This window comes from Malus domestica, chromosome 14, assembly GCF_042453785.1.
Source record: "Malus domestica chromosome 14, GDT2T_hap1".
Lineage (NCBI taxonomy): Eukaryota > Viridiplantae > Streptophyta > Magnoliopsida > Rosales > Rosaceae > Malus > Malus domestica.
In genome coordinates, this window is record NC_091674.1 from 4383049 (window position 1) to 4407983 (window position 24935).

At 37.5% G+C, this 24935-nt stretch overlaps 3 protein-coding genes across 6 annotated transcripts; 2 read left to right on the top strand and 1 right to left on the bottom strand.

Moving 5' to 3' along the window:
• Positions 1-1323: 1323 nt before the first annotated feature.
• On the top strand, positions 1324-5269 carry LOC103454185 (calcium-dependent protein kinase 26-like). Its single transcript, XM_008393776.4, has 7 exons — positions 1324-2946; positions 3292-3435; positions 3560-3712; positions 4015-4130; positions 4216-4383; positions 4522-4746; positions 4844-5269. The coding sequence occupies exons 1-7, from the start codon at positions 1935-1937 to the stop codon at positions 4967-4969; spliced, it is 1944 nt and encodes a 647-aa protein (XP_008391998.4). The 5' UTR covers positions 1324-1934; the 3' UTR covers positions 4970-5269.
• Positions 5270-11917: 6648 nt separating this feature from the next.
• Positions 11918-16444, top strand: LOC103454187 (protein WVD2-like 4). 3 transcript variants are annotated; one of them, XM_029092472.2, is made up of 10 exons: positions 12088-12393; positions 12696-12778; positions 13684-13933; positions 14035-14400; positions 14486-14541; positions 14726-14803; positions 14920-14998; positions 15335-15406; positions 15527-15634; positions 15725-16444. In XM_029092472.2, the coding sequence occupies exons 3-10, from the start codon at positions 13694-13696 to the stop codon at positions 16160-16162; spliced, it is 1437 nt and encodes a 478-aa protein (XP_028948305.2). In that variant the 5' UTR covers positions 12088-12393; positions 12696-12778; positions 13684-13693; the 3' UTR covers positions 16163-16444. The 3 variants fall into 3 exon arrangements, with proteins under 3 accessions (XP_028948304.2, XP_028948305.2, XP_028948306.2); XM_029092473.2 differs by having other exon boundaries at positions 12094-12393; positions 12672-12778; XM_029092471.2 differs by lacking the exon at positions 12696-12778 and having other exon boundaries at positions 11918-12393.
• Positions 16445-17226: 782 nt separating this feature from the next.
• LOC103454186 (small ribosomal subunit protein uS7) lies at positions 17227-19371 on the bottom strand. 2 transcript variants are annotated; one of them, XM_008393777.3, is made up of 5 exons: positions 19234-19371; positions 18874-18974; positions 18158-18429; positions 17723-17926; positions 17227-17574 (listed from the first exon to the last, which is right to left on the bottom strand). In XM_008393777.3, exons 2-5 carry the CDS (start codon positions 18967-18969, stop codon positions 17520-17522), a joined length of 627 nt encoding a protein of 208 aa, XP_008391999.1. In that variant the 5' UTR covers positions 18970-18974; positions 19234-19371; the 3' UTR covers positions 17227-17519. The 2 variants fall into 2 exon arrangements, with proteins under 2 accessions (XP_008391999.1, XP_070667759.1); XM_070811658.1 differs by having other exon boundaries at positions 18874-19106; positions 19234-19274.
• Positions 19372-24935: the final 5564 nt, after the last annotated feature.

The window sequence follows — 24935 nt, forward strand, 5'->3', positions numbered from 1 at the left end:
AGTAGACATTATGCTTTTCTTGTTTCGTTGAATCGTTTTCACAATAATTGTGAGAGTAGGATCCTCTGGTTGGTGCCTAGTTAGTGGCAAGCCTCAAAGTGTTGCATGTTCGATATTAAATAGGATCCTCTGTTTTTTGACGAAGTTTCCAACAGCCTACCAAGTACCAACCAGTACGAAAGTCCAAAACACAAGTACACGTAAGCCATGATTGACCAACGAAAGCCGACCACGTTGCCGTGGAGTCAAACATGTTCCCACGACTACGAGGTTTATTGCAGCAAGTACAATGGGTTAGTGTCTAGTCAAAGTCAAACACAAATTAAAATATGGTCTTTTCTATTTATTTATTTTTATTTTTTGGCATACAAAATTGTCACTTTCGCTTGTTCACACTCCCTCAACAACTTGCATTGAGAATTTGAGAAAATTGGAATATATTGGACGACCAAATTTCTTAAGAGTGTAACGATTCTTCAATTCCTACACACAAACAAGTATGCTTATAGTATATTTATAATTTATATGTAATCTTGATTTAGAGTAATTTTATTGGCATTGTTGCATGCGGCGTGATGCCCTGAGTTGGATAAACAATATGGACCGGTTCTTCATGCCATGTGGTAGGTTGAGTGATAGATATCATCTAATTAAAACAATATTACGTACTATAAGTTTTTATTTATAATTCAGATTTATGTATCATTTTTGGACAATATCTGTCACTCAATTTGTCACGTGAAAAAATGCTGTCACTAAGTCTTTATCCATATGATGAGGAAATTTAGTAAGTTACCATTATTGGTAGATTTTTATTTTACGAGTTTGTGGCTGATGAGACAGAGAAAAGTGATAATTTAGATTAAATTTTTCTATACACGAAAATAGAAAAAGAAATCTGACCGGCCAGGGGCGGCTGCCGGCGGTGGAGTGGCCAGCCCACACAAAGACAGGATGACCAAATCGGCCATAACCCAGCTGTACAGTTGTACAAACCCCCATTGTGGCATGCCGGTCGTATCCTACCAATCTTAAACCCTCCAAATCACAAAGATCCCAGCCGTCCATTCCGGTTTTCAAATGGGAAGGTGAAAAGTTTCTCTCTGTTTGAGTCAAAATTGTAAAAAATTAAAAATTAAAAAAAAAAAAAAAAAAGAAAGAAGAAACGCGTCTTGAAACATTCCAACAGAAAAACCTGTCCCTCTCTCTCTCTCTCTCTCCCTCTCCCTCTCTCTCTCTCTCCCCATAATTTCCTTCCTTCTTCCTTCGTTCGTGTGCGGATGTGATTATATAACATGGAAAAAACGTAGAGAGAAAACCCTAATACACTCTCTCACAATCTCAAAAACCGCACAATACGACTGTGTTTTACCATTCTCTCTCTAATTCTTCTGCTGTTTCTCTCTCTCCATAATCTGAAATCTTCTTCCTTCTTGACGTGGAACTTGTCCACATTTCAGCCCAAAATATTGGGTTTTGTCCATTTCCCGGCAGTCGTCTTCTCTATTGGGTATGCATTGGAAGGTTGAATGGTTTTGAGGAAAATTCATTTTCTTTTCTAACTTGTAGAAAGAATTTTGGGCCATTGGGTCCTCCTTTTGGTTAGTTTATTTTTGACTTTTTTTTATGTACTCTGAGGCTCTTCCTGGGGTTAAAGATTGCAGCTTTTTCTCCAGAGAACCTCGACGGTACGAGGGAAACAACCTTTGTTTGAGAAGATTGTGATATTTTTCTATTTGTTTGATTCAAATATTTATTCTTCTTAAAGTGATTGGGATTGAGTTGGTTACATTGGTGGATGGTGCTCCCTTTTTGGCCTCCATTTTAATATACATTACCTTTTTGAGAGAAAAGAGATGAGATTTTGGCCCTTGTATGATATGTGTCTGCATTTAAAATTTTGATGAGAATTTGAGAGATTGATATATATTCCAATGGGGAACAACTGTGTTGGAAACAACTGTGTCGGATCAAGGAAGGATACACTCATCCATTCAGTCTCGAGATCACTCTGGTGGTCGCGATCAACGGACGGTGTTGCCAGTAGAGGAATCAATAGTACTGATGCAACACCGCATTTGAGTAAGAATCCGTCAGAAGGTCCTCTATACGTTCAAAACAAGGCCCCGGAAGCAGTTAAGATAGCTAAGGGAGACTATAAATCAGTGCAGGCTACAAATCAAAAGGTGAAGGTTCATCCAGACAAGCCTAATGAACCGGCAAAGCCTCAGAAACACAAGGAGGAGACGTTACTTGCGAGGCAAGTAACACTTCAGAAGGCAGAGAGTAAACTAGCACCACCAACAATTCACATGGGAGAGGCTAGACCGGTACAAGTAGTAGCGAAAAAGGAAGAGACTAAGCCAGCAGCGGCGGCAAATGTGAAACCCAAGAAGCCCCCTATTGTCAAGAGGGTGGCAAGCGCAGGGCTTCAGGTCGAGTCTGTCTTGCAAACAAAAACAGGGCATTTGAAGGAGTACTACAATTTGGGCCAAAAGCTCGGACATGGGCAGTTTGGGACAACGTTTCTGTGTGTAGAGAAAGCAACCGGAAAGGAGTATGCTTGTAAATCCATTGCAAAAAGGAAACTCCAGACTACAGAAGATGTGGAAGATGTGAGGAGAGAAATTCAGATTATGCATCACTTGGCAGGGAATCAAAATGTAATTGCGATTAAATCAGCGTATGAGGATGCTGTTGCGGTTCATGTTGTCATGGAATTATGTGCAGGGGGTGAGCTATTCGATAGGATTATCAAGCGAGGGCATTACACCGAAAGAAAGGCAGCTCAACTGACAAGGACTATAGTTGGAGTTATAGAAGCCTGCCATTCTTTGGGTGTCATGCATCGTGATCTTAAGCCGGAGAACTTTCTTTTTGTGAACGAGGAGGAGGATTCATCACTTAAGGCTATCGATTTTGGACTATCAATATTCTTCAAGCCAGGTATGTCTTACGATTTGTCTTTTTTCTCACCTACTGATCCATCTTATTATCATTGAATTTCTTTCGATCCATCTCAGTTCCATTTATGATTTTGTCTATTGTTAACTTAGATCATTTTAAAATCGATACCCTTTCACATTTTGGTAACTTATCACGCGAAACACCTATCGGATTGGTATTAGTATCTGAATGATGTCAAGAACGTCTTGTTATCTATATCATATTTCCTTTACTTTGTCAAACAATTTCCAGTTCTCTCAATTATTAGTTGACTTTTAGGTAATTTTCTGGTGCTACGTAAAAATGTTCTCTGTCTTTTCTATTACTGATGCAATTAATTTACAGGGGATATATTCGGTGATGTGGTTGGAAGCCCCTATTATGTTGCACCAGAAGTCCTGCGCAAGCGTTATGGTCCAGAAGCAGATGTTTGGAGTGCTGGTGTTATCATTTACATTCTCTTAAGTGGGGTGCCTCCATTTTGGGGTGGTAAGAGTTCTAATCTGTCTAGTACTGGATTTTTTTTCTTCCTGTCTCGAATGTGTATAATTTCGCCAAGAGCACTCTTGCTTTTCCCCCTCTTCTTATTATTTTTTTTTTTCAATTCAAACAGAAACTGAGCAAGAGATATTTGAAGAGGTGCTGCATGGCGATCTTGATTTCTCATCGGATCCCTGGCCTAGTATTTCTGAAAGTGCCAAAGATCTCGTTCAGAGAATGCTCGTTAGAAACCCAAAAAAGCGGCTAACTGCTCATCAAGTTCTGTGTAAGTTAATATAATTGTAGATATCATCAAGAAAGTGACACTATAGTCCCCTTGTCAATAGTATGCTTGACGCACGCATTCGCTCTTCATTTTGCGTATTCAGTTATATTTCTCTTATAATCATATCCTCCCTGTGATACGTTTAACTTAGAATGTAGAATGAATTGTACCACTGAAGCCATCATCGATTAAAATTAAACTTCAGGGGGGTGAAACTTTTATAAGCGAAAAAATTGATTTCGTTCTGTCGGAAGATGCCACCAGCATTCCAAAGCAATAATGTATGTTCTGATTTCTTGCAGGCCACCCATGGGTTCAGGTTGATGGAGTGGCTCCAGACAAGCCTCTTGATTCCGCTGTTTTAAGTCGCTTGAAGCAGTTTTCTGCAATGAACAAAATTAAGAAAATGGCTCTAAGAGTACGTCTTGCAATTACTTTTTATACTTAAAACTTCATGAACCTTTGTGAATACTCTCCTCCAAAATCGACTTTATTGTGTGCAGGTCATTGCAGAGAACCTCTCGGAAGAAGAAATTGCTGGTTTGAAAGAAATGTTCAAGATGATAGATACCGACAATAGCGGTCAAATTAGTTTTGATGAACTCAGAGATGGACTCCAAAGATTTGGAGCTAATCTAAATGAGTCTGAAATATATGATCTTATGAAAGCTGTAAGTATTATATCACTGATTATCCTTCCAAACTGAATGATGCTACCGCCTTTAGGTCTCCGAAACCTTTGAGACTTATCCCTTACTATTCTCTCATTTAGTTGCTCTCATACGAACTTTACTTGTTCTGAATTGCAGGCAGATGTTGACAATAGTGGCACAATTGACTACGGAGAGTTTATAGCTGCAACATTGCATCTAAACAAAATAGAGAAAGAAGACCATTTATTTGCAGCTTTCTCATATTTTGACAAGGACGGCAGTGGCTACATCACACAAGATGAACTTGAACAAGCCTGCGAGGAGTTTGGCATTGTCGATGTTCACTTGGAAGAACTGATCCGAGAAGTCGATCAGGACAATGTAAGTACACGAAGAGTTCTCAAATCGTAGGATTGACCCTAAAAAGAAAATGGCAAGTTGTTTATGTACTTACCGTACGTGTTTGTGTTTTTTTCAGGACGGGCGAATAGACTACAACGAGTTTGTCGCCATGATGAAGAAAGGCAATGCAGATTTTGATAAGAAGGGGCTTCACACCAGTGCCCTTGGCGTTGGATTTAGGGAGGCACTATCTGTTTGTTAACAGTGGTAGAGTGAGGCATTTTTCTTAATTGGCTCCATTTTTCCTTCCACCACCTGTGAATTTCTGCAGCTTTTCGAGATTTACAGATCAGAATTAAGGTCTTTGGTAAATATGAATTTAATCAATTAGTTTTCAACTCACTACTTTGTATCAAAACAGACTATCTTCTGATAGAGAAAACTGACTGTACATAAACACAATAACCTTCAATTTCTGGGTATATGTGTTTTTTTTTTCTTTTTCTCAATGGTTTTTACTTAATAAAAGAGGAAGGTAAGGCTCCCAACTCCGTTCAACTCAGGGTTGTATATAGCTTTTTTAATTAGGGTGTTTGGAAGCATTCAAATACGGAACGTGTGACGTCAGTAGTGAGGTGAATGTTCTTAATCGCTTCATACGATTTCATTTTTGTTTTCTTTGTAGAATATATTTTCCCTTTACATATAGTTTTTGCGTATATGTTTATGTGATTATTTGAATCATGCATTTTATTCATACTGAGAGAACTGTTTGAGAGAATTCTAAGTGTCTTTTCATTCTTCATAGATTGTTCTTATATAAGACTTGGGTTACTTGGACGCTACGCCCAACTATTTTTCATTATCAAGGAACTTAACTAATTAATAAGATACTACATATTGGCCCGGTGTGATAAAATCTAGGCGAAAGAGAAAGAGTACAACATTTTACGAGTCACTGATAAGATGTTGAATGCGTTTAATGTTGCCTTGCTAAAACATTGTCAGAAAAATAAAATATCATGGGGTAAAAAGCTTTCATCTAATTGTCATAATTAAAAGATTTAAAATGATCTTATACGGTGTACAGAAAATTGAATTCAGAGAACTTGTTGAGCTTCTTAAGTGGCCATAGAGCCGGTGCAGAAAGCCCGACCCATCCTATTCCTAGGCATCCCCAAACTCGTGCACATTGTACAACAATCAGAGTTTGTGGTGAAACGCAATCTAATAATTTTTTAAAAAAAGTTAAAACCAATTGCTTTAACTATTTTGTTGTCGATTTTTTTATTAAAAATGATATTATTATGATAAACTAAATTAAGAGGATGAAAGAGTGAAAGTTTGGACCTTGGACGTGGTAGTTGAATAGAAAAAAAAACCTTATTTACTAGGGCAATCTATTACTTATTATCGTCAATTTAGATCATAGGTAGGGATGGCAAAAGCCCCAAGAATTTGGGTATCCGATGATATAACGATTATGGGGTGAGTTTGGAGAATGCTTTAAAAGCCGATTCAGATATGAAGCAATATGGTATTGCCATCCCCTGACTAGAACTTGACCCGATTATATACATATATTAAATTATCAATACAATTCTTATAAATTATGTTTGTGAGTCATCTTTATTGGTCTTGTACTGTCTCATATTTCCTTACTATTACAAGGGTGGATCTCTTTAAAAAATTATTTACCTTGTTACTAGCTTTTAGGTTTAATGCTAGTTGATTATTGATTAACATGTTTTGCATAATCAAAATTTAAAGATAAACTTTTCATGCTAGGCAGGTTGTTGGATGCTGATTTATAGATACCTTCCCCTGCAGAGGTGGGGGTGTTGGTATCCCTGTTTCAAAAGAACGGTTATAAAAATGCGGTTATTGAGAAAAAAAGTCACCAACAAAGGCGGGCATGAGGTGGTACCCGACCCCATCCCGCCCCGTTGCCATCCTTAATCATAGATACAAGGAAGAATTAATAGCAATATGACATATACCAGGGACGGAGCCAGAAATTTCTTTTAGTGAGGGCAATCGAAAACAACTAAAAAAACCTTATTATAGTATGGTTATACACCATATGATATTAAGAATGATTTCAAATGATGATGTATCACAATTCCAATAATACAAAAATTTCAATATAGTAGTGGAAAGTGATAAAGTGATGAGAAAAATATAAGTACATGATAGGCGGGAGAGGGTTTTTTCGGTTTGACAGAACAAGAGCATTATTACTCATATAATATTTAATATAGAGTATAAGTAGAATGGATGTATATTAGATATTAGATACATAAATTTTCTTCAAAGATGACCCGTGTATATTTATATAATTGTAGTTTGCAACTAAATAAACGAATTACTTGAGTGAGGGCACCTTCATTGGCTCCGTCCTTGGCATATACCTACCATTCATCCCAAGATTAACATAGTGAACAATCTAAATTGTGTTCTAAATCTGTGCAGGCAAAAAGTATTCTCGTACAAGGTAGGCAGATGTCTGCACCGATAACAGGAGGCCGAACGTCAGTCTGCCCCGACGACACTCCTGATCTCTTACTATTTTCAGTGCAGATATCCGCTCCTAAAACGGTTGCACAAATTAAATGATGAAGAAAACACAAATTAAAAGCTATTTGATCCACCAACGTTCAATCTCCGCTCCACCTGAGAACCTGCGATCTATTTCCAACCACAACTTTAATGTACGTGACATGATAAAAGCTCGATCACCAGCTCAAAAGTGGACGTGCAAGTCTTGTTGATGCCACAAATTTCGAGCTTCACATCTCTTGATTTCAATATTTTAAGAGCAAATGATATAGCGTTTGCGGAAATTATGGGATTGTTTAAGCGGGGCATTCAAGATATATGACACATACCCAAGTGGGGCATTCAACTTATTCATTAATTTTGCACAAAAAGTCTTTTTATAGATCACCATATATTTACACTTCCATTTCCGAAAAGTAGTCGACATGAATTCTTTGAATCTAACCGGAGTGGTAACGATGAGATTAGGTTTAAGATAGGTCACAAGTTCAATATATAGAATAGAAATACTGTTAAGATTTTTGTTATTAATTTCAACTTGGAATCTCTTTCAACATTAGAAAGATAAATATCAGTAGATCAAAATCTAGTTGATAAGTGTTCTTAATTTAAGACCGAAAAAACAAAAATGAGGAAGAAATAATCGAGGGCTTAAAATGTAAGTACCCTTACAAATATGAACGATAATGCCTCACATAATACATGGCTTGGGTATAGTAGAAAATGATGCTTTGGGATGCAAAGGGGATGTCGACGTTGTAGTGGCCCCGGGGGCCGGGAGCCAATACATAAAGTCGTAGAAAACTTGCAGTTTAGACTACAAACAAATAATGAGCTTTAAATTATGAGGCAAAGGCCAATGATGAGTCAATTTTTGGCCCCGGGGCCATCCTTGTGAAATTTTTTGGTCCTCTTTTTTTTTTTTTTTTTTTTTTTGCTTTGGTTTCTTCTTCTTGTTTGTTTTTCCTTGAGATTACACATGTTGGCATACCTTTTCTTTTATAAGCTTAAAATTATTTTGGATTTTTTGTGACCATGATTTTATCTCACCAAAAAAGTTTAGAGGGAGTATTTTTGTTCCTTCACTTTTTCTTTTCTTTTCTTACCAACCTTGGCGTTTTTAAATTGGATGCACTTGAGATTGTGAGTATGCCCTAGTGCTAGTGGTGAGCGTGGCCGATCTCCCCCTAAACTTTATGTTACCGAAAAAAAATTGGATGCACTTTCATCAAACCTTTTTAGTAAAACTTAACAATGGTTGGTTCCTTATAACTTATGAATTATGAAACAGAGATGGAAAATAACTCATTAAAAATAAGAAATAAAAAATTATGATCGCGTGTCAAAGTGTGATCTATTTATAATGTGGAATGACAAATTCTTTGATAGAAGTCAAATATTTTCCTTTCTAAAAATTGATGCTTATTTGATTAAATTATGAACACGATCAAAAGGAACTGATTTTATTGTTAGGGGAGATTTGAGAGATGTCAAATGTTGGAAGGGTGTTTGATAGTCGTACTCAGCGTTTACAATATTTACGAAATTGTCGACATTTCCATCGTAACATCCAAAAAATCAATGATCGATATGGAAATGGAGGGTGAAATGCAAACTTCACCCACTGTCGACGAGATATAGGAAATCAATGAATATTGGGACAATATTTTTTGTTGAGAGTTTTTTTCTCTAATTTTGACTAAATCTGAATCAATTGATATACCCACCCAATTGCAAATTTCCATCGAAGACAATCGAATATATGCATCGATATATTCATAAATTTGCGTATTGTTATGTCCACTTATATCGATATTTAAACATTTGTGGTATTCGATCATTATCAATTGTAATAGCAATATCTTTTAGCTAAGTTAAGACAAATGTCACTAAACCAAATAATGATTAAAGCGATGCTATCTTCAGTTTGCTATGGTGAAGTATTACTTTTTTTTTAATAAACAATATTATCTACATTAAAGGGATGGGGGAATGAACTAATTCTCATAATGTGCTAGCAATAATGTGGTTTAAATTCGTTTTTTATGATAATCGAACCTAAAATCTCTTATTTACAGGTGAATTATAAAATAAGTTCCCCTTTTAATTAAAAATTAAAACTAATAAATTGTCAATAATGGAATTGCATGAAAGAATGGCATTGAGGGCCAAAAGAGGGCAAAGTGCCAAATCACAAATGAAGAGTACACTTGAGAATCCAGCCTAGCCGTTGAATGCAACGCACCACCCGCAAAATCCCAAATGGACGGCTGCGATTGTCTGGTGAGTGGTGAGCTAAAAACCACCGTAGGATGGCCATCTCTCACGCACGTCGTTACAGCTCACGCGCGGTTGGTGGGCGTGGTGGGGTGTCCAGGTTGGCCTAACGTGAGACTAATCATGTTGCGCGGTCTTGCCACGTCAGCGGGAAAGACAGCAACACCACCTGTGAACCCCACACCCAATAAAAACACAGTCCCAACGTTCTCCAACAGTAACCTCCTCCGGCTGTTTTCAATCATTGGTTAACTTATTTTTTGACCATTTTGCCCCTTACAGTTTATTCCATTCGATTATGCTGCCTGACCATTTTACCCTTTTTCTTGTTTTTGGTTGCTATATTTTTTTCATTAAAAAATAAAATTCAGTTAATTGTTTCGTCACGACAGTCTAACTTTTCGAGGGTTGGTAAGACTTAGAAAGGCATTTCAGCCTTCCTCTAAGGACCATCGTGAGATTCACCAACGTCAAGAATCGAACCGAGGCCGTGCCGTGTGAAATACGGGTCTGAAATATATCCGTACTACTAGGTCACCTTGTGCTATGTTTGATTAATCTCCAATTAGTGGATAATAATTAATTAATTTTTTTGTTAATATTAATAGATATTCATCAGATTATCCATCACACCCACTAATTGAAGGAGATTGACAATGAAATAAGAAATTTCCCTGATTAATTAGTCGAATTAATTTAGTAATGCTCTTGATCGTCCTTGTAAAGTGTGGAAGATTTGGTGGTAAGGATAGTCTACACAATCATGTAAGGTGGAGAATTTGGATATCCACTTCTTCCATTTTAATTAGGCTTTTAATTATTGATAAATTATATTTTGTACCCTTGTAGTTTAGGACAAACCATAAAGGCGCCCTTGTACTTTGGTTCATGTTCTTTAGAAATTGACACTTTACTACACTGGAAGTGACAAATTGCTATACTATTGATTCTTTAAAACCAAAACTGAACTGGCGACTATCAGAATGGCCAAATTGGAACCAATCTCAGAAATATAATTAATATCATAACAATGTTGGTGTTGTAGTGGCCCAAACACTCAATGTAGGAAGTTTAGGGTTTGAATTCTCAAGACTCATACTTTTAAGTTTTGACACATTTCCCATAATTTATGTCAGTTTAACTAAATCGACCACTCAAGATTTTGGAAATATGTTCAACGACTGCGCGCCCAGCTTGTATGGTACGTAACTAAACCGAAATAACCAGAAACTAACGATTAAATAGTTAACAAACCAAAATTCTTACAAAATTCGGTTGGTTTTTGACGAATATCTAGTTTGGTAACTACCAACCTAGTTGAATATTAGAAGTCTATCATGTTTCCAAGTATTTAATAACAGCAACCAGAAATCCTCAAAATATTTGACTCTTATCTACCAAATATAGTTTAGTAGGTAACAACATCATCATCATAACTCGTCACAATCTAGAGTTCATCGTCTTTCATGGTGAGGAACATCACAAGATTGGGAAATTTTACAATATTGGGTGGTGTAGGCAATAGTACTACCCTAATCAAAATTGACAATATCCTTCCAAAAGAGATGTCAAATTTTCGATGGAAATGTCATTGTGCATATTTGATATAAAAAATCCATCCAACAAAAATGTTATGCGCTAACTGGATTTGAAACCTTTGTGATTATGAGTCAAATTTATTTTTTATTAGTTTAATGGTGGGTCCCTTATTCGGTTGGAACATATCTTTTTTAGTCGTATGCATTTCTTTTTATTAAAAATGAAAATTTCAAGTCACTTAGTATTACAGTCTAGTAATATCTCTTCACTTGTAAGTGATAAGTTATGTTCAGTTCGCGCCAAAAGCGAATTTGAACCACATTATTGCTAGCTCATTGTGAGGTATAGTCTACTCCCCTATCCCCATAGTATAGAAAATATTGTTTGTTTAAAAAAAATGAAAATTTCAGTAACTGAGGATGAATAAGGTCACTTATACTCATAAGTCAAACCGACGTCTTGTCATCCCAAAAATAATTTTCGTCTAGCCAAGTGTCATGAATAGCATCTCGCTTGCATATATTTAAATTCTCGTTGTTTATAACCGATTCAACGGTCAGAAACTTTTTCCTCTTTAGAAATCAAATTTTCCCTCCAAAACTCAAAACTACTTTTCCATAAATGGTAAACAAAAATCCTTAAAATTTTGCAAAATAAAATCCACAATTTATTTGCCATAACCTCATTAGAGAGGATAAATTTTTTAAGGTACCGAGAAACCGGCCCGATACACCAAGTGTCATAATACAATTAGTTTGACACTTGAACAACGGGAGCGTATTTCCAGCACACTAGAAAATCTCTCTTTAAATAGGAGAGAAACATCTAATGTGGATTTTCTTATCTTAGCAAGAACATCTCTTGATACCTTCCAACTTCTTCACATACTGAAAGTCCCCCTTTCCCTCTGTCACCATTCAGAATTCAAAAACTTGCTAGTAACTTCCATGGTGGCAGTTTAGTCATTTTGCTACTATTTCCTATCTCTATCCACTTCATTGACACATCCCTCTCTCTCTCTCTCTCGGATTTCTCTAACCAAACCAGAGCGTGCGTCACCGACTCCCTCCATAGCTTTCAAGTTCCAACCATCAGAAGCACTTAACCATCACAAAGTGCTTCTAATCCAAAAGCACTCAATATATTCCTATACTCTCTGCTTTGTTCCTATCTTCCTGTATCATAATTCAGTCGTAGAATTTTGCTTCCATTGCTCTTTGGTCTCGCTATCAATCACTCTTTCAAGTGCTTATTTAAGTCGTTTAATCCCAAATTCAAAAACCCAAGTTCGGAAACTGCCTGATAATCTCTGTAAGTTCTTATTTTCCATGATCTTTGATGACTGTACCTTAAATTCTTAACCTTTTAATTGCTTATTTTGTTGGGTTTCTGCGTTTTCTTTGTTTCTGTTGCTTACCCTTTTCTTGGTATGTTTTGATAACTTTGCATATATTGATGATTTGCTAAAAATGTTAGTGCACAAGAACTAAATCCATGCGCCTCAGAGTGTTGTTTTTTATACATAATTTCCGAAAAAACTCTAGTGACAATCTTAGTTGACTAATTATACAATTTGTTTATTTGGTTAGATTTGTTTTCTTTTTCTTTTGAAGCAATTCCGAGCCGCGTATTTGCTATGAAAGGCTTGGTGGGAATTGGGATTTTGCAGACGTGATGGAGTGTTGAGTGTAAAAGGGTTAGCTTCTATTGCTGTGCACATGTCTGGTTTTTAAACGAATTTCGCAGAACTGTTGGAATGTTGAGGATTATGTGTTGTGGATTAGAATGATATACATTATTGTCTCAGAATTATCAAGCTTTTCATGACTGAAATGATGAGAATTCTTTCCCAGTTGGCTATGTTAGGATCATTTCATCATAAAAATTTCATGGTGTTTATGGTTTGCAATTTGTCATGCTACACATTGTGCCTTATACTTCTCTTTCGGATGGAGGGATAAAGCCAGCCAAATAGAAAAATGAACGTCTTGAGGGTATCTCCTCATCTTGTTCTTTGGCACATTGGGAAATAGCAGAATAAACTCTTACCTTTCGAGAACCTGAAAAGAATAGTGTTCGTTTGGGAGTGTTCTTTTAGAATATTTTGGTATTTTAGAAGTTTCATCAAGAGCTCTGAGTGACTCTCACTTGGGAGTGCCTTTACTCTCATTGAAAGCACTTTTAAGCTTTTGCCAAACACTCTAAAAGTGATTTTGGCACTCCCGAAAATGATAGGACTTGTTATGACATTTGAGTTCTTCTCGGGAGGATAGGATACTCAACCATTCATGACCGTTGCCTGCCTGACTATAGAGAATTCTGGATGTCTTAGTATTGATATTTCCTACCTTGTTATGTCTAACTGGTATATACTGAAGTTGTATCATTCATGTTAATCAAAATGGTATTAAAGATAATATTTCTTGGTGTTTTTATTTCCACAATTTTTCTGTGTCATTGTTCAATATTATAGTTAGTTGTGTAATTTATTGGACTAATCCAAATGTTAATCTCTTGCATAGTAGAACTATTGTATTTTTTTTTGTCAAAATAGTAGAACTATTGTTTGACTTTGCTTACTTTCCATTTCATTTCATGAAGTATTTCACAAATGGAGTCTGAAAATGGGCTTACATTCGAGGATGAGAGTTGTGTTATTGAGGAAAAACATGTAGATGTATCAGTACTGGATTTGAGCAAACAGGGCAAGAATGCAGATGGTAATATAGAAGTTCCTGCGGTGAACGGAATATCTGAACCTGTGACAAAAGATGAAGGCATTAACTCTTCTGAAGTTGCAGTCACAGCCACTGCGACTGTTCAGCCTGGTAAAATTTCAAAAACTAGAAAGGTACTGCATGCCAGCATTCCTTCTTGTTTGAGCTAGTTCTCTTTTCAATTTTCATGACAGACATGTACCAATGCTCTTATGTACTTGTGTTTTCTATTAAGAATCCTCATGCTCCGAACAATGGTTTTTCAAAGAGCAAACTGGCCAAGGATAAACCTATTGTGAAAGGCGCAACTCCATTCTCTCGTAAGGAGAGGGCAACACTTTCTCAGAGTCGGTCTTTCCCAGCCAAAGGATCTCGTACAGATCCCATGAAAAAGAGCATTGATGTGTACCCAGTGAAAACAGAAGTTAAACACGCTCGAGGAAATGCAACCAAAGCTGAGGCTCCCATTTCAGTTTCTCGTCTGAATAATCCAACTAGGCGTGCCTCCACAGGAGTTCATTCAAAGGATGGGAACATAACTGGTGGAGCTGCCATTAAGAGGACTTCTTTAGCATCAATACCCAGCATTAGATCCTCTCCAGTAAGACATTTTCAAGTTTTTGCTTCCGTATTTTACTCTTATTTCTTTCTTAAATGTAGCTAATGCCCGCTCTTAATTGCATCAGTCTGGCAAGTCTGGTTCTGTGGATACATCCGCCAATAGCCCATCTAATGTGATCCAGTAGGTTACAACCTTGATTCAATACCCGAGTTTACTTAACCTTTATATTTTTGGTTCAAACATTATAGATCGTTGTACTATTTGCTTATGCGTAATCTGCGCATAGGAAAAAATTACTCCACTGAAAGTTAATTCTGCTTAATGATATTGATTAGTCATTTTATGATGTTTGGTGTGCTAACAGATCAGTTGATCAAAGTTTAAATGCTGTAAAAACAACTCTGCCAATCAAAGAGGACGATGATGCTCACTCTGTTGCTTCGTATGCCTCATATCCTAGAGCATTAATTGTTTCTCATCTCTTAGTCTTCACTGCCAGTATCTGAATTATTTATTCTGTTGTACTGATACTATATGAATTCTGTATTATATCAAAAGTACTACACCTAGTGGGCGGAGGATCAGCGCTTCTGGATTTTCCTTCAGGTTGGAAGAACGTGCTGAAAAACGGAAGGAGGTTGGTAAAACATGCCTCTAGTTTCTGATCAAGTTACCACTATTTTCAAAAGCTTGAAAATCAGGATGCGAGCCAGAAATTGTTCGAAAACACTCCCTCTCATGTGGGTCTCGATCCACCATTAGAGTGCTGCAATTGCATCCTCCCAATATATGGAATTCAACTTATTGGGAGGATCCAATTGCAGGCATTTTGGATGCAGGATCTCCTGCTCAACTACCGTGATAAAGTTTTCTGGTTCCATTCTCAGAAGCTTAACCTTTAGGATGTAGGATAACAATTACCGTGATAAAGTTCAGTTCGTATCACTAACGAACCTTATTCATCGTTCATCAGTTTTTTACAAAGCTAGAAGAGAAGATACAGGCTAAGGAAGAAGAAAAAACTAACTCGCAAGCAAAATCAAAGGTGTGGAGACTAGTTTACAGCACTCGGACAATTATACTCTTGTTGTTCTTGATGTATTGACTTGTTTATTTCTAATTTCTGTTTCAAATTCGTTATATTTTCCATATATTTATTTTGCAGGAGAGTCAAGAAGCAGAGATCAAGCGACTACGGAAGAGCCTGACGTTTAAGGCGGCGCCCATGCCAAGTTTCTATAAAGAGCCTCCTCCGAAAGTTGAACTCAAGAAGGTAACTGTTACTCTGCTCCCATCTCTGCTTCATGGTGTTTGCTTTTGTATAGCAACATTGTACGTGACTCGTCTCTACCAATCAATTCAGATTCCAACCACACGTCCAAAATCTCCAAAGCTTGGAAGGAACAAGAGCTCCATTTCTTCACTAAACAATTCTTCAGAAGTTGCTGGGGTGTCTCTTAGCCCACGTCTGAATCGAGAACTGAATAATTCAAAGAAAGGATTAAAGACTAAAAGCGAAAAGGACGTCATAGATCCAAAGAAGCCTATTAAAAAGTCTCAAACTAGGCTTCATTCTCAGGAAACTGCTGCTACCAAAACCGAAGCAAAGGGTACCGAAGAAGAAACACACGACCAGAAAGCGCGCACTGGAAAAACTGCAGAAGCTCAGGACCAATCTGGGCATCTTTCCGAATTCAAAGATGAGATAGAGCCTGCAGTGAGTGTTGGCCAGATCGAAGAACCAGTCCTCGGTGCACCTATCCCCGAGATCAGGCCCCATGAAGTTTCAGTTGGAGTTTAACGACATACTTGTGATGCCGATGGATTGTGTTCATATAGTCTTCAAAGGTTTAAGTTGCATATTGCTGTGAAGATGGAACCATCGTGGGAATACTCATGAAAGTCGTGTATTGATATCCTTAAAGGTCAAATGTAATTTGTTTGTTCTTTCAGTCATCAAATTACCGTGGAAGTTTGAAGACAATAGTGTTGTCTTCAGTGATCTATGGATTACGAGTCTTTCATGTATAATTGATGATTTCTTTTTCTCCCTACATATCAAAAAGCTTGGAACTTGGAGAGATTTTCCTTGAGTACCTGCACACTCAATGACGATACGTGTTTGACAACTAGGTGATCAATGATTATTGGATCAAATCCAAAAATGGTCAAATATGTGTAGCGCTTGCATGTACTAAGCACTCAAGAAAAATAACCTGAAACCATTTTTCAGGTTATTGTTTCTCCCCGTTTTCCCAATTTGCATTAAACACCATGTCTAAGAATTAGGATTACAGTCACTTAGTACCACGGTCTAGTAGTATTTTTCTTTACTTTTTCAAATTATTGTTTCGATTCTTACCAAAGACGAATTTGAACCACATTATTGCTAGTCCACTGTCAGGCTAAACTCACCCCGCCCCACTCCCTCTAATGTAGATTATCGTTTGTTGAAGGAAAAAAAAAAGGAATTAGGATTACACATAGGCCTTTGACCTTGGAAGCCGTTCTTAAGACACTGCAAGTTTCTGGAACCAGTGATAAAAGCTCATCGAGAAATGAACAAGCTCAAAATCCTCTATGAAACACAACAAAATTGGTGGGGGATTTGAGTTCCCACCATATTGTGCCAAGTCACACAATGGGCCAACACTAGGTATCAAACTCAACAAAAAATATTATACATTCTCGTCATCCATGTTAGTCGAACCTTAGACTTCTCACTGACAAATATTACTACTCCGTAGTACTAGTCAGAGATGGTGTAGTTGGATAAGAAACATTCACCGGAATCAAAATACGCACAACATAAAAAGCCTATCCACTCACATTAGCACGCGTGCGTATGGAGAGGCTAGTTAGAGATGATGCAGATATATGTTGATAATAAGCAAATGTTCTGTGAAACATCCAAATCCAAGCTGAAATATAAAGTGTTGAATCAATTTTATCAACCTCCAACCATAAGTAAACATATCCTCAATGCCTATCTTCATTAACATTTGAAGTGCTCCTCTTTTATAATACCTGGTTTTCGCAACATAAAAGGACAGACATGTCTCGCATTCAAGGGTATATCCGACAAATTCTAAATAATGCGTAAATAACAAAAACGCATACAAAATTTTCTTCCCTGCATAAATTTTTCTTGCAGCCTCTTAACGGTTGGCCTTGGCAACTCTTTCAATCTCATCCTTCTTCTTGATTGCATAACTGCACATAAAACACCACCAATCGTCAGCGAAGAAACAAAGAATCAAGGGAAAGGAATGAAATCAGACTGCAAAACTTAAATGGAAAATAAAGAGACAATAAAAAAAACTTAGGAGTAAATAACGTAATAGGCAAACAAGCGCAGCACCTGTTAGAGGAACCTTTGGCAGCATTAATAAGCTCATCAGCCAAACACTCGGCAATAGTTTTGACGTTCCTGAAAGCAGACTCACGAGCACCGGTTGTGAGGAGATAGATAGCCTGATTCACACGCCTCAAAGGCGAGATATCCACAGCCTGACGCCTAACAACTCCAGCAGATCCAATACGAGTTGCATCTTCACGTGGACCGCTGATTGGCACGAAGAAGACATACAACATGAGAGAAAACAAAAACAAATATACAGAATTGAAAAGAAGAAGAAATGTCATATCCATTGTCATATTCATCGTAATCCCAACAGATAAAAATCAACATGTAATCAGGAAAACTATAGTAAAGGGCACATGAGCTTCTCCTTAAGCATCAAACAAGGGACAAAGCAGAGGTCAATTATTACTACGAGGAAGATTGTATATGTACCTGTTAACAACAGCATCAACAATAACTTGGATTGGGTTCAGATCAGTTAGCAAATGAATAATTTCCATCGCGTGCCTAACAATCCTGACAGCCATGAGTTTCTTTCCATTGTTTCTGCCGTGCATCATGAGTGAGTTTGTAAGCCTCTCCACAATAGGGCACTGAGCTTTCCTGAATCGCTTGACCGAGTATCTCCCAGCAGTGTGTGGTACGTAAGTTGCATGCTTGGAAGGTGCAACTCCAACGTAATCCGCCAGTGAAATGTCACTGACCTACAAGTCGCAGTTCACATTATAATTAGCAAATGTGAGTATAACAAATTAATCAATATGTTTGAAAAAAAATGAAATTCATCGTATACATAACAAAAGACCTAGTCAACATTTAAACAAAAACAATTTGACGCATAACTACAAATTAATCGATAGCAAGGAGGCCACACAGATGTCTAAAATTTCTAAAAAGCAAGGGAACAACCAACAAGGAAATGCACAACAGACACAGATCCTCCACGGTTAACCAACCATCGGTTCACTGTGAAGAATTATCTAATATCACAGAGTATATCGACAACAAACCTAATGTACCTCTAAATATACGCGATCAATAATAACAGTCCAGCTACACTTATTGTTACGAAACTCAACCATATTCATCAAATTCATCACAGATCATGGAAAACAAAGGTACGAGATTTAAGCAAAAAATCCAGAAACCTGGACATCATCGAAGCTCCAGCGGTTGAAGAGCTTCACGTCATAGTGCGCCAGCGTTGGTTCCAATACAGGAGCAGCAACATCCGCAGCGGCCATGGTTTCTGTACAACCGCAATTCAAGCTACAAAAGTTAGAAAATCTCAATGCTCCAAACCCTAGTTGATTAAAACACCTTCATCCAGCAGATGAGATTACAGAAATCTGATCACTACTTGACAATGCCTGCCTCAAATCTTCCAAATTTTGAACAAATTAATTAATTACGGGTTTTAATTCTCAATAAAACAGTAACATAATGAAGCATTAATAGTAATAAAAATTAAGAAGTTCATAGTAAGTAGCAGATTCCATGACACTGACCTGGAGGCTGGAGTTTCAGACGAGGGTGAGAGAGCTTGGAGAAGACAATAAAACGGCGCAGGGTACAAGTGTTTAATGTACTAGGGTTTAAGTGTTGGGGTTACTATTTTACCCTTCGCTATTGTATATATTTCACTTCTTTTTAGTTAATTTCCAAAAAAAATTCAGACTTTTCGGTGTACCAGAATACAAGCCTCAAGGCAATACACAAGCGTCCACTCATATTATAAGTTTATAACACGTAAGCTACATTTCGCACTTCGTATTCAATACCGGATAGAACTATTTAATACGAATCTAGTGTTCACACTCTTAAGTATTAAATAAGCGTCGGTTAAATTAATTTGATCCCACTTATTTATACACGTCATACCCCGCTAACTTATACACCCCAAAGCCTTTGTATAATTTAGTCGGGTTCAAGCTAAACAAAGACACGCTCTTTGTTTCCACTTTCTACCCATCGTTCGCAACCTGGTGACGGCAATGGCAAAAACGAAGACTTGATTAGCTATACCAGGGATTCCACCACAACCCTCCTCTTCTTCATCTTCTGCTTCAATTTGATTTGTTGGAATGACAAAGCTTTTCTTTACTTTGTTTGCAACAGGGAGTGTGGTGGTGGAGAACCACTTATGGCATAGATGCATTGCCACGGGGATGTGCCGTGCTAATAACAAAGAGATGTAAAAGAAAATGGCACATGTCCTTATATTATTGACAGATAACGTCATCTAACGGTGAACACATGCCATACAAAGTCCAAGAGGTGACACGCCACTTAGTACTACAGTATAATGGTATTCCTCTTCACATAGTACTGCAGTCTAATGATATTCGTCTTCGCTTAGTACTACAGTCTAATGGTATTCCTCTTCACTTGTAAGTGAGAGGTCTTAGGTTCGATTCTTGTCAAAAACGAATTTAAACCACATTATTGCTGCTTGTTGTGAATCTAAGTTCACACACTCTTCCTTAATGTAAATTATATTGTTTGTTAAAAATAAAATAAAAAATAAAATAAAATAAAAGTCCGAGAGGTGACCAAGCCCATCCATACTCTTAGCCATAGTTAATTGTTATCAAGGGATAAATTATTCGGAATTGAGATTCCCACCATTGTTTTTTAGGAAAACTAATGAAAAGGGCTTGAAAACTTTGAGTTTTAATGATAAGGACAAAATAAAGGGTAAAGTGAATAGTACCAGGATTGACTTTTTAGTGTAAAAATGTGGTTTTTCGTTAAAGTGAACAGTACCGGGTGCTTTTCGTTAAAGTTCCCTTGTTTTTTATGATGTACTGCGTTGCGAGGACTCCTCGGCCTTGCTCCATTTTGGTTATAGCCCAATGCACTAGGATCTTAAGTCATTCTTTTTGTGTTCAAAAATTCTAAATGAGTTCTTATAAATATGATGGCGTTATTACTTTAGACGTTCGTCTTGACCCTCTAAGATCTCAAGAACGACCTTACTTTCAAGAAATTGACAACGTAACAAGAGATTATGGAAACTCACATATAACCGAAGTAGAGTTTACCATCAAATCTTTTCTAAGAGAAGAGGAATGGTTAGGGTACATTGTTATAAGGATCAAACGGTTAAAAGTACAGTTAGTTAGAATTGTTATAAGGTGGTTATGACAGCTTGTAATTAGTGAATGTTTGTTTGGGTATTTTTGTAATTAGCTGGTTAGCTAAGACTAGTGAGTCACTAGTATATATATGTATATACCATTGTATAATTTTATCTTTATCAGAACTTCTTGGGTTACAGTTTGAATCACAAAGGTTATAAATGTCTCGATCCTCATACTGGCAGAGTATATCTCTCATGGCATGTTATTTTTGATGAAGTCACTTTTCCTTTTGCTCAACAAGCCTTATCTCAGTCTCTCCCATCTAGTTCTAGTTCTTCAATACTGATGAATCATCACACCATTCCCACAACCTTAACTTTTCCCACTATACCTTCACCACTACCATCTCCTTCCCTTACTGCACCTAGTTCCCTTGCTGCATCTAGTTCCCTTCCTGCACCTATTTCCTCTTCCTCATCTTCTCCTCCTATTTCTCATCCCATCTCTGCTCCTAATCCACTTGCCGCACCTTCCATACCTCAAAACACTCATGCCATGCAAACTCGTTCCAAATCCGGTATTGTCAAACCAAAGGCTTTTTTAGCAACCAAACATCCCATTTCCTTTGAGATGTCACTGGACTATATACCATCCACTTATCTTCAAGCCTCCAAACACTCTCATTGGAGGCAAGCTATGTAGGAAGAATTTAATGCTCTTATTCAAACTGGCACTTGGTCTTTGGTCCCTTCTCATTCTTCTGAGAATTTGGTTGGTGCAAAATGGGTATTCAGAATTAAACGCAAGCCTGATGGTACCATTGACAGGTACAAAGCAAGGCTTGTTGCCAAAGGATTTCATCAGCAACAAGGTTGGACTACACTGAAACATTTATTCCAGTTGTAAAGTCGGTTACCATTCAGCTTTTTCTCACTTTGGCTGCCAAGTTTGATTGGTTCCTCAGTCAACTTGATATCAGCAATGCATTTTTGCATGGTAATCTCACTGAATCTATGTTTATGGTACAACCACCAGGATTTGAAGACCCTACAAAGCCTTCTCATGTTTGTCATTTGCATAAGTCTTTGTATGGTTTAAAGCAAGCCCCCAGGGCTTGGTATGAGAAATTAACAACTGCCTTAAAGTCTCTCGGTTTCTCTGGTTCTCAGAATGACTATTCTCTGTTTGTAAAACGGGAACCAGCTCTAGTCTTCATTCTGATTTATGTTGATGACATTATTGTCACTAGTCCAAGTTCCCATCTTTGCCAAGAGGTTATAACTCAACTCGGTGCCTTATTTCTGTTGGAAGTATGCCCACAAAGCCAATCATTTGATGTAATAGCTTTTGGAATACTTATTGTATTAAACTTTTATATGTTTAATGAAGGGCAAAGCTTATTGTTAATCACTATTTATTGTATCATGTGTTTAAGCAATAAGGGAATCCAAGGAATGTATTTGATCTAAGAGACAAGTGATTTAAGTAAGTTAGATTAACGAGACCTTTCTCTTATGTTCATTCCTAAAACGTTCCTAGCCATAGGATTGCCAATTGGGCATTGACAATCCACTAAGGTTAATATGTGTTATGTCGACTCAAGCGTGAGTATGACTAGTCTCAAGTCATTTGGTGTTGAACACTAAGACAAACACATAGGTGCTCGAAAGAGTAATCGAGTACACTGAACAACAATAAAAAGAGAGTTCGAACATACATGTCATGTAATAACTCGATAGTTGCAATATGCAAAGTAGTCCTTTGACCTGAGGCATCATAGATGTCTAATGGTTAGGTCCTTGACCTTTGATCATGTCAAAGGCATTCCATTGGAGTGTCCACGGCATTGTTGGGGTCAAGCTATCTAGTAATGTAGGCATATGAACGCACAACAAGGGATATCTAACCTTCCATGGTGGAAGGAGAATACTCTAAGATATGATTCGAGAGTCTTTGGCCAAAGCATATGAATATGACTTAGGAAGTTTGTTCCAAATCTTATTCAATAGAATCATATGGAGAAGTATCACATTGGATAGTAGACATGAAACAAACTATCACTTAAACAATGTGATTAAGAGTATTGTATTATAGAAGAACCGTATTGCATTGTAGTTGTAACTGATAGGTTCTCCAACCAATTCTACTTAGCTTGGGTAACCATGACATGCTGCTAGGTGTCACTCATGGTTTGTGGAAGCCCTAATGATTAGCAAACACTAATTTTAAGGGGAGAGTTGAAATGTGGTTTCAATTCACAATCGATCGTTAAGAGTAACAATCGCCCACTACCTCGCTAAATGGAACCTAATGGATCGTACGCCGAGTAAGGATGAAAGTGAAGAAATTAAATGAAATGGATATGCAATTAAACGGTTTAATTGAAGAATGGTCAAAGTTAATTAATTATACGAAATGTTCGTATTGGGCTTTTAAGTTGGTTTTGGGCTTCGGGGCCCAAAAGCGTTTTGGTCCACAAGGCCCATTATGTTTAAGTTGTATGACAACTAAAACAAAATGGGCAATTAGCCCAATAAAATCAACATGGCCGGCCATAAGGTGAGTGGATGCAAACTTGGATTAATTACAAGTTTGCCACTCACATGTGATGAAGTATAAATTCAACTTTATAGCTTTATTTTCATTTTAAGGGTTTTCTTTGAGGCAAAGAGGTGAAACATTTTTCTCTCTTTCTCTCTACAAAGAGGCTGGCCACATAGGGAAGTTTTAGCTAGCAATCTTTTCTTCTCTATGTCATCCATTCCATCTTCACATCACATCCTTGATGTGGAGACTTAGAGACATCAAATCTTTGGTGTTTTTGGAGATCCTTTCCTCACATCCTCAAGGACCAAAGGAGCACAAAAGGGGAAGGAAATCACAAGCAAGATCCAAGGAGCAAGGAGGTGACTTGAAGGCCCTCCACTTGGGTGAATCCCTTGTGTAAACAAGGATGAGATTCAAGGGTAATAAATCTCTAAATCCTTCCTTCTCTTTAATGTTGTTAAAGAGTCTTTTGGTTCACCATTAACTAGGCTTTGAAAGTCATGGATTTTAGAATTGTTTTTGAATGCATGCCTACCTTAATGTGTTAATAGTTTGCATATGTGTTCAAATATTCTCACATGTTCTTAGCTAGGACAAAATTTTTTCCTTCAATTTCTTGTCAAAGATCTTGGCCCCCTTCATTACTTTCTTGGCATTGAAGTAACAAGATCATCCTCGGGGATATTGCTTTCTCAGAACAAATATATTCTTGATCTACTCACTAAAGCTCATATGGAGGGTTCCAAGCCTTGTGTTAGCCCGATTAGCTAAATTGGATCATGAATCTCCTATGCTTGATAATCCTGAAGAATATCGATCTTTGGTTGGTGGTTTGCAGTATTTAACTTGGACTAGGCCCGACTTATCTTATGCAGTGAATTTGGTCTGTCAATTCATGCATAGTCCTCGGCAAGCACATTTCCAGGCCGTCAAGCGCATTCTTCGATATCTTAAGGGTTCCTTGCAAATTGGCTTATGGTTTCCTAAGTGTTCCAAGTCTCTCACTCTCACTGCCTTCTCCGATGCAGATTGGGCAGGTTGCAGTATTGACAAACGATCCACTAGTGGTTTTGTAATTTTTTTGGGAGACTCTCTTATTAGCTGGAGTGCAAAGAAACAGCCTACTGTGGCTTGATCCTCAATTGAGGTTGAATATCGGTCTCTTGCAAACACTGCGGCTGAACTCACCTGGATTTGCAAGTTACTGACTGATGTTGCTCTTGTTCTTCCCTCTTCTCCACAGCTTTGGTGTGATAATATCTCTGCAATTTCCTTGGCTAAGAACCCTATTTTTCATGCATGAACCAAACATGTGGAGATAGATTATCACTATATCCGAGAAAAGGTGCTCGCCAATCAAGTGCAAGTTCTTTTTGTCTGCACGGAGGATCAACTTGCTGACATTTGTACTAAACCTCTATCCAAGCCTCGGTTCATCTTCCTTCGCACCAAACTCTCTCTTCGGTTCCCTCAGTTAGGTTTGCGGGGGGATAATAAGGATAAAACTGTTAAAAGCACAGTTAGTTAGAATTGTTATAAGGTGGTTATGACAGCTTGTAATTAGTGAATGTTTGTTTGGG

Bases quoted from the DNA above. Each gene is read 5' to 3' on its own strand.
- LOC103454185 (XM_008393776.4), top strand. From the start codon at position 1,935: ATGGGGAACAACTGTGTTGGAAACAACTGTGTCGGATCAAGGAAGGAT. The intron at 2,947-3,291 runs GTATGTCTTACG...ATTAATTTACAG, and splicing joins ATCAATATTCTTCAAGCCAG to GGGATATATTCGGTGATGTG. The intron at 3,713-4,014 runs GTAAGTTAATAT...GATTTCTTGCAG, and splicing joins AACTGCTCATCAAGTTCTGT to GCCACCCATGGGTTCAGGTT.
- LOC103454187 (XM_029092471.2), top strand. From the start codon at position 13,694: ATGGAGTCTGAAAATGGGCTTACATTCGAGGATGAGAGTTGTGTTATT. The intron at 14,542-14,725 runs GTAGGTTACAAC...GTGTGCTAACAG, and splicing joins AGCCCATCTAATGTGATCCA to ATCAGTTGATCAAAGTTTAA. The intron at 14,999-15,334 runs GTTGGTAAAACA...ATCGTTCATCAG, and splicing joins GTGCTGAAAAACGGAAGGAG to TTTTTTACAAAGCTAGAAGA.
- LOC103454186 (XM_008393777.3), bottom strand. From the start codon at position 18,969: ATGGCCGCTGCGGATGTTGCTGCTCCTGTATTGGAACCAACGCTGGCG. The intron at 17,927-18,157 runs GTACATATACAA...CGTGCCAATCAG, and splicing joins GTTGATGCTGTTGTTAACAG to CGGTCCACGTGAAGATGCAA. The intron at 17,575-17,722 runs GTGCTGCGCTTG...TTTTATGTGCAG, and splicing joins GCCAAAGGTTCCTCTAACAG to TTATGCAATCAAGAAGAAGG.